Source organism: Corvus kubaryi, unplaced genomic scaffold (assembly GCF_017639235.1).
Source record: "Corvus kubaryi isolate FWS band 111438036 unplaced genomic scaffold, C.kubaryi_AGA036_p1.0 split3-37374, whole genome shotgun sequence".
NCBI classification, from domain to species: domain Eukaryota; kingdom Metazoa; phylum Chordata; class Aves; order Passeriformes; family Corvidae; genus Corvus; species Corvus kubaryi.
Genome location: NW_024582090.1, coordinates 309,060 through 317,190, shown reverse-complemented (window position 1 = coordinate 317,190; position 8,131 = coordinate 309,060). Strand labels below are relative to the sequence as shown.

The window sequence follows — 8,131 nt, the reverse complement described above, 5'->3', positions numbered from 1 at the left end:
GGAGCGCACCCGGGGGCGGGGCCGGAGGGGCGGGGCCAGGGGCGCGGCCAGAAGCAGGGTTGTTCCAGGGGTATCTTTGAGCAGAACTTTGAATCCCTGCCCTGTCCAGCAGTGACATCTCCCCGCAGGTGGAGTTCGCCTCCTCTCGTTTGTTTTTTTAAGATAAAATCTGCAGCTTCGAAGCCTGGAGACAAAGCTTCAGCACAGACCACACACAGTGCCCTCAAGGAGTTATTTAAGCAAACCACAAGCATTTCTCATGACCCACTCCTGGCAGAGCGAATCGAGAGCCACCATTTCAACTGCATTTAATCAAAACTTTCAAGGCTCCAAACTCATCAGAATCACCTCCTGCTCTATATTCAGCTCCACTCTCTATAATGAACTCTGTGGTCAGGAATTTTCCCTTTCTTGGCCAACCAGCATGAAGAGTATTGCTCAAGAGCAAAACCTAAAAGGACAGACTGGTTCCAGCTTACCACACCCGTAATGTATGGTCCCATGAACCAGCCCGCAGAGCACTCTGATTCCAGCTGATCACCCCCAAAGTCTGATCAAAACCAGCCCCATGTTCTCCACATAAGTCCTGTGGCCTTGCCCACTGCCCACCCCGAGGGAACACCCCAACAATGCCCTCAGCAATGCTTACTCTCTCACTCAGAAGGGTCACACGGGAACATGAACATTAATTTGTTTAAAACAGCAGCTCAGTGTCATGCCCATGACTCAAAACAAATTCAACCCCACTCTCTACCCAACAGCTTTGAGAGAACACAAATGAGGTCCTGAGCCTGGGAAATAGGTGCAAAAAGCACAGACTTTTGACATAATTGAAGCTGATCTCCATGTCAGGCCGTGTCTGAGCCTAGGAGCTACCAGGATTTTTACTTTTTCCTCCTTTAAAAACTACCTATTTCAGCAGAGTTCTATCACTTCTGGCTGTAAACTTTCAACAGTGTAAGGTCATGTGAGGGATCATGGCCTCAATATAAAAATTTTTATACTATCAGAGCTCACTTACAGACACAAAGCACTTTTATGTGGCATTAAGAGGTTTAGAAATGCCACTCATAAGAATTTAAAAATTCCACCCTGAACTGATGTGAGCACAGTGTGAACCTAGACCTCTGTTCCTGTTTATCTGGCTTTCGCACATGAGCTCCCAGCTCGTAGCCCAGTGTTCACATGGGGATGGGGCCTGCTCGTGCAAGGAGCAGCAGCAGACACAAAAATGTTATTTTTTGTAAAAGGCCTTGATACGGGCAGAGTAAGAAAAAGTGCAAGGGAAATGCAATCAGTTCAGCCTTTAATGAAAGGTATTTCCAGCTCCTGAGTCACCACAAGAAAAATACAGGTGCACTGATCATCCCCAATGGAGAAAACTGACCCACCTGCACCGCTGCCGAGCCTGAGTACCAGTACCAGAGCCTGAGGCTGTGGGTTGGGCATCCCGCCATGTTCTGACATGGGAGCTCCCCACCATGTCCTGCCAGGACACAGTTCATCACATCTCAAATTAAAGCAGCCCAACAATTCACCTGCATCTCTCCTGTCCGCTGCTGCAGCACATCACCTGCCTCACACCAGGCACTGCTACAGGAACAGGGCCGTGCTCTGGGATTCCACTCCCTCAGGCAAAGAGGAATAAAAGAGAAGAAATGGTTATCACAGAAACAAGGACTTAAGCTCACTGGGAGAAGAAATAATTTCCACACTGCTTCAGTTTGACTCTACGCCTTGTATTTTGGAAAGGGAATTAGCCCTTTTCCCCCTAGCCACAATCCAGTTCTTTGTAGCCACACAGAATTAACCTCATTTACTATTAGGAAATGAACCGACCAGGCAGCTGGACTCTTGCACATGGTTTATGTCCTGATAAATAAGACCTGAAATTAGAGCCAGTCTGACGTTCTTCACTCAAAAGCAAGGATTGATGTGGCATTCAGAATGAGAAACTGCAAAACAGCTAAATCAGGAGATGCAGTTATTGTAGAAAGCTCAATCTTAACTCAGTGTTCTCCTCCATCAGCCTTACACTAATGGCCTCTATTCATGTAATTATAGACTATTAATTACACCAAACCATATTTGCATACTTTTGCAATCGTACTGTACCTCAAATTCACACACCATCCTGTAAAATTAGGACTGCTGTAAACTTAATTTCTGTGGGTTTCCCTCCAGAGTCATAAGGACTTCCATGAAGCTCCGAGCTGCTGGTGCCTGATTAACTCTGGTCAGAACCATTGGAATGACTCACCAGGAAAATAAACCCACTTGTGGTCAACACAGCAGGAACAAAACTTACAAGCTGGTGGTAAGTGTAGTAGTCATCATAAAAACAAAGGTAAAGTCTCCAAACCAGAAAATGGACTAATTTAGGTTCACTCCAGGTGAACGATCTTGTGTTAGAGCTCTCCTGCATGTGGACTGAGATGTGCTCTGTGACATGACTGAGCGCAGCGGAGGAGCCTGTCAGCCACCAGCCAGCTGGTCCCTTCACCACTCCATCCCACCTACAAGCTGGCGTCAGGGACCAGGAGCTTTGAGGCACATTTTAAACAGTTCCCAAGCAGACCTTCCTTCATGTTGTTAATTGGCCTCTTCTACTGATCCCACTGAAACCTAACCACACTTTCTGTGGTTACCCATGGAGGAATCTGCTGTCTGGAGCATATGAGGAAATAATTATTACTTTTTACATGCATCACTCCAAAGTATTTCAAAGGCCAAAAGCTTAGCCTAGAGGTGCCCCTAGGTAAAGAGCTTAGTTTTAAGGTGCCTCTGGCTGAGCTTTCATCTTAAAGGCCCCTACAAAGCTAACCCTCAAGTTTAAGGGCACCTTTGAGCTAAGCTTTAGTATCAGCTCTAACATAAGTGACTGAACATCCTGGCCTTCATGTCACCTCCACTGGAACCTCCTAAAATGCTGGTTCAGAGCCTGGACACAAACTGAGAGATGTGGAAAACCAGGAAATCGTAAAAGGCTTCAGAGAAAACAAACAGAGAGATACCAATGGGCTAGTGAAACACAGGCATTGCTCCACTCTTTGGAGCATTTGTGAGCCAGGGTACTATTACACAAATATTCTGGAAATTATCATAACTTCCAAACAGGAAAACACACAGAGCTACCCAAAGGATGACAGAGGAGTTGCTGTGACTTACCAAGCAGCAGGGATCAGAATTCATCTGTGCCACTCTCTTGTCATTCAGTGTGTAATTTGGAAGCTCATGTAATTTCTGAAGATGAAATATAAATTCTCTTTCTGTTTCAACTGCTGCAGGACAGACCTGGACTGCTGGCGGGAGGAGAGCTCCCCACGGCCAGCCAAGCTCCCTCTGCCAGGCGAGCTCGCCACGGGCTCACGGCTGGGCGGCAGCAGTGGGCACTACACCGACACCAAGCCGACAGCCACCACTTGTCCTAGCGCTCCTCGGGATAACTCCGGAGGCTGTGCCCTCTCTCGGGGGATGCTGGAGGTCGAGGACAAGGACTTTGTGTCCCCAGCGGCAGGGCGGAGCGAGGCTGCACCACGGGCCAGTGCTCACCCTCGCTGCGTACAGTCCCTGCCCTGTGTCCCGGCAGCTGCAGCCCAGGCAGAGCCTCGGCGCAATGCCAGCCGTTCTTCAGAGGCCTTGAAAGAAACATTCTTTGCCAAATACATAATACTTAACCCACTGGGTTTTTAAAGCTATTTATTAAACTGCTTTTTCAGGCAGGAGGCAGCTCTTACCTTCTCTTCTTAGTTTTGCTAATGAGTTAGGGTGGAACAGGGTCTTTTAAACTCTCCAGACCTCAGTTTTACCCCAAGTTTATTACATGCATCTAATCATGGGTCTAAGAAAGGGTGCTGTTCAAGTTTCATTTTTTCTATGTTGTTTGCTATGAAGAAGAATGCATAGCACACCTGTGTGACATTTTTTCTTTAACTCTTTTTTTTTTTTCACCTCATTCCTGTCATATGACCTCCCTTAAAAGAGCACAGAGGTGTGCTTCTCCACTGAGTTACTTGTTCCCATACAATAATCCAGAAGTGATTTGTTCAGGATATCTTAAGGGACTGTGCCTTTGGACAAAGTCAACATGAAAACAAGAGAAATCTTCAGAAAAATTCTCAAAGAAAGAACTTCAGAGTCAGTTATCTAATTGGATAATTTTATCTGCTTAGAACTTCAGAGAAACTTTAAAACAAAAAAGTCTATACTGTCTGCTTGGATTGAACTACAGCAGCCTGAGTAGCTGTAGTAACTTAGCCTAGAGTGTCATCACCTGCTGCCAAGTGCTCCTTGCTTGCCCCTTCCACTCCACATCCTCAGCAACCAAACATCCCTCCAGCATTTGCCTGGATTTTCCTCTTGGATCAGGTTGGTAATTCAGCCATATACACAGACTGATGGGTCTGCAGAAAACTAGGTGACAGGGTGGTGGTTTTTCTCATTAACTGATTTTGTTTAGAGCAAATGAGGAAAACCGCTGTGGTTCCACACGGGGAGCAGCAGTACTGGGAATGTAAATCCCACGGAGCTGTTTGGTGCCTGCGGATGACCCGTAGACCTGTCCGACAGCTCCCACACCGCGTCACACGGGGATGAATCCGCAAGAATGGGCTGTCCGCTGCGAGAGTCCCACGGAAGTCTCGGCAAACATAGTCCTACTGCTTTGCATTCCTACCCTGGAAATGTGAAGTTGAAACACTGCTGAGAACACTTCCTTTTCCCCAAATTGCTGCAGAGCTGTTTCGCCAAACATGCTCTGCTGACGGCAAGAGAGAGGTCGGGTGACCGGAGGCGGGCAGAGCGTGGCAGGATTATTCCATTTCCTCGGGAATATCCGGATGCATTTAAGGCCACATCTACAAACTACACACACCTGGAGCCGTGCAGCACTATCACCGCAGCTCCCGCGCCGGTCCCGCGGCTCGGCGTTTACCGGCGGCCCCGCCAGTGCAAGGGAGGCACCGGCCGTGTCCGCCGGTCCCCCGCCCGCGGCCCCGCGCCCCCCGCGTCCCGCGTACCTTCCGCGTGGCAGCTGGCGGAGCGGAGTGCGCCGTGCGGCCGGAAGAGGTACGGGAGGTACCGCGAGAAGCATTTCATCTTCCGCGCCGGACCGAGCTAAGACACCGACCAATACCGGGGGGAGAGCGGCACCCCCGGCCCGCGCGGAGCGGCGGGGAGGGCCGGTCCCCGCGCTGCCGGCGGAGTGGAGCGGAGCGGAGCGCCCCGGCTCGCCCGGCCCGGCCCCGCCGCCGCTGCATCGGTTGAGGCGCGGCCGGGAGCGCTGACTAAGCCCGTCCCGCCCGCGAACACACCCCCGGCGCCCCGCGCCCGGCCCCGCAGGGAGCCGCAGAGCCCGGGGCCCGGGCCGCCCCAGCCCGCCCCGCTCCGCCGCAGTCCCCCCCGGCCGCCGGGAGCCGCCGTCGGGGCCGCGCAGGGCGCATCGCACCGGGAGCGCGTCCCAGGGCCAGCAGGGCCGGAGAGACGGACGCGTGTCCCGAAACTGCCGCACGCCCGGAGCCGAGCGAGCCAGCCCCGCACCGCACCAGCCTCGAGGAGATTTCACCTCTTACGTTCGCGCTAATCAGTTTTCTACAGTAGATTGCTAATAATCAATATATCAGAATAAGGCAAGATCTCTAAAATTTGTTTCCTTTTGGCAGTACTGAAATGTAGTTCAAAGCACTGTGATATGACAATGGCACTCAGCAACATCATGTACTTCACATTTAACACTGAAATCAGTGTTTGAGCAGCTGAAAGATATCCCAGGCCTCCCATCTATGCACAAGGGAGCTCATTCATCCACACAGTTGCTTTAGTTAAAGGATCCATTACACCCCTGGTTTTATCGGGACAAGTACCACGGACTGTGACACCATTCTCCAAGTTAAATGAAGCAACAACTAAGGTTTATGTAGGTCTGTTTGTGCGGCTTGTGTGTGGATAAGAGCACGCAATTATCACAAAATTAATGTAGAATTGTTGTTGGCAACATTTGAAGTATCATTTGAAAGCCAGAATGACAGTCCATTCTGCTGAAGGAGGTAGGCTCTACCACATTCAAAGATGCAGAGCATTGTAATAATAGTAACATCTCTTTTTACCTGACCATAGATGACTGCATGCTTCCTAATCACTAAAGAAACCACATTGTGCAAGTTCAGGATGCCTGGATGTTACCAAAAGTTCTGAAGGTCAAAAATGTGTCATAAAGACTAGCATAATAGTAACAAGTTGTGGATAAACTTCTGACGAAGGTGAGGCATCTGTAATATTCCGTTTATGACTTAATTCATGTGTATGTACATGCATTAGTACCTCTGCACAAGAACCAAAGCCCATCCCACATGTAACACTCTGAGCTTCCTCCTCAGTCATGGTCACGCTGTTTGTGACTGTTCAGATTGAATGCACCAATGGTATCACCTTTTCATTACTAGCTTTTAAGTATTATCCATCAGCCTTTACTGTTCTGTGAGCCCAGATTACCCCAAGAAAAAATCACAGGAGTCCTTTCCTACCATCATGCCTCTGGATTCATCCACTAACTCTCTCCAATGGTTAAAAACAAAACAAAACAAAACAAACCCTTATAGCCCTCAGCTGATAAATGGTTACATTAAGAAAAGGAGAGAGAGCAAGAGAGGCAACCTAACATTTCACTAATTCTAAAGTAGCAAACAAGTACTCCTGACCAGTTACAATGATCTGCATATTCTACAGTAAAAGCTCAAAACACTGGTAAATAATTTGGAAAAACAAAAACAAAAACCAACAAAAAACCTCAGTAAAAAAATATTTTTACTTTAATTGCTATGGTGGTGTTTTCCTCTAGAGATTTAATAAATTGTTAGATATGCTTCTGAGTCTTGTGCCCCACTGTACTCTCTAGAGATTACAGACTGAAACCCTCTTCTGCAAAAGCAGCATAACAAAACTGTCGCTGAAGCAGGACAGGTGACAGTGCTCCAGGCATTCCCAGAGCTGCATTCCCACCAGGAGAAGTCAGAGCTCTGCTGTCAGAGGCCTGGGCCGACTCAGTCCTCTTAGTCTCATAAGACAGTGCTTTTAAAGAAGTCATCACACTTTGTGGACCACAACAAAATAGAAGAAATATATCTAATAGTCCATCTCAGTTCCAGAATTGCTTCCAGTAAGAATTATAGTTGGAGAAGCTGTCTCATAATTCCCTGAAAAACTCTGTAAATAACAGCTGAAAACCAGAAGAAAATCTATTTCAAAGGCTATTAATATGATTAAGCTATAATACCTTCAAATGAATTCTTGCATCAGTAGCTAATTTAAGAGGCCCATCTCTTTCAGATGCACAAGTACATAACAAGGGCAGAAACCAAGGAGCATAGCTTAACTCTGTACCAGCAGCTCCCAACAGCACGCAAATGACCTTCCTGCACACCAGCTAGGCAAGATGTATGCGAGAAGTTATTTTTGGTCACAGCAACAAAAGGAAAAATAAACGTACCTTCTGTCACCCCAGTATCTATAGTTCCTTTTACTTGACTGAAGCACCACAGCACATCCTGCATAAGGCTTCCAAATCCTGCCAGGAAAACACATTCAGAAAGAAGATACAGTCACATAGGTACATAGCTTGTCCTTTTTTAAATGACCATACATGTACACACATGCACATACAACGTGAAATCTCTGCATGAAGATAAATATCTGCTCACCTGGTGTCATACTTCCATGCAAAGTGCAAAGCTAACACTGCAAAGCTGAGAGCATCGTGCCTGCGTTATGAATCACCCGTCTGTTCTCTCTGTGCCATGGCAGGGCTGTTGGGAAGTGGAGCCGTCGGAGTCAGTCCCCTCCACATCACTGGCAGCAGCACAGCAGTCAGGAGGCCCTATAGTCATGGTCTTTGTCACAGCCTCTCTCCATCAGAATACTAATGCTCCCAGTCATTTCCAGCACTGTTAGAGAGGGAGTGAAACAGGAAAAAGAACTACTGCCACAAAAAAATTTTTTCCCATTTGTGGTCAGTGTAGTTGTGAACTGCTTGGCAATGAACCCAAGCAGCATGGAGCTGCTTTACAATACATTATAACACTTTCATCAAAATCTGCCTGCAATCACAAGTGCCTTATAGCTGCTTTAAAAGATTACT

The 8,131-nt window shown here is 47.8% G+C and overlaps 1 protein-coding gene and 1 long non-coding RNA gene across 3 annotated transcripts in view; both read right to left on the bottom strand.

Annotated features, from left to right (window-relative positions):
* Positions 1 to 4,958, bottom strand: part of LOC121658796 — a 6,726-nt gene extending 1,768 nt beyond the window's left edge. Inside the window, exons 1-2 of the long non-coding RNA XR_006014049.1 lie at positions 4,874 to 4,958; positions 3,169 to 4,676 (exon numbers count right to left, since the gene is read on the bottom strand). This is a non-coding gene — a long non-coding RNA (uncharacterized LOC121658796). The remainder of the gene's footprint in view (positions 1 to 3,168; positions 4,677 to 4,873) is intronic.
* The window catches only part of PPP2R2B (protein phosphatase 2 regulatory subunit Bbeta), a 66,367-nt gene extending 58,569 nt beyond the window's left edge, over positions 1 to 7,798 (bottom strand). Inside the window, exons 1-2 of one of the 2 annotated variants that reach the window (XM_042016091.1) lie at positions 7,695 to 7,798; positions 7,484 to 7,561 (exon numbers count right to left, since the gene is read on the bottom strand). In XM_042016091.1, coding sequence (XP_041872025.1) covers positions 7,484 to 7,561; positions 7,695 to 7,704 — 88 coding nt within the window. In that variant the 5' untranslated portion in view covers positions 7,705 to 7,798. Of the gene's footprint in view, positions 1 to 5,018; positions 5,173 to 7,483; positions 7,562 to 7,694 lie in introns of those variants that run through there. The other variant, XM_042016092.1, reaches the window with a different exon arrangement.
* Between the last annotated feature and the right edge of the window lie 333 nt (positions 7,799 to 8,131).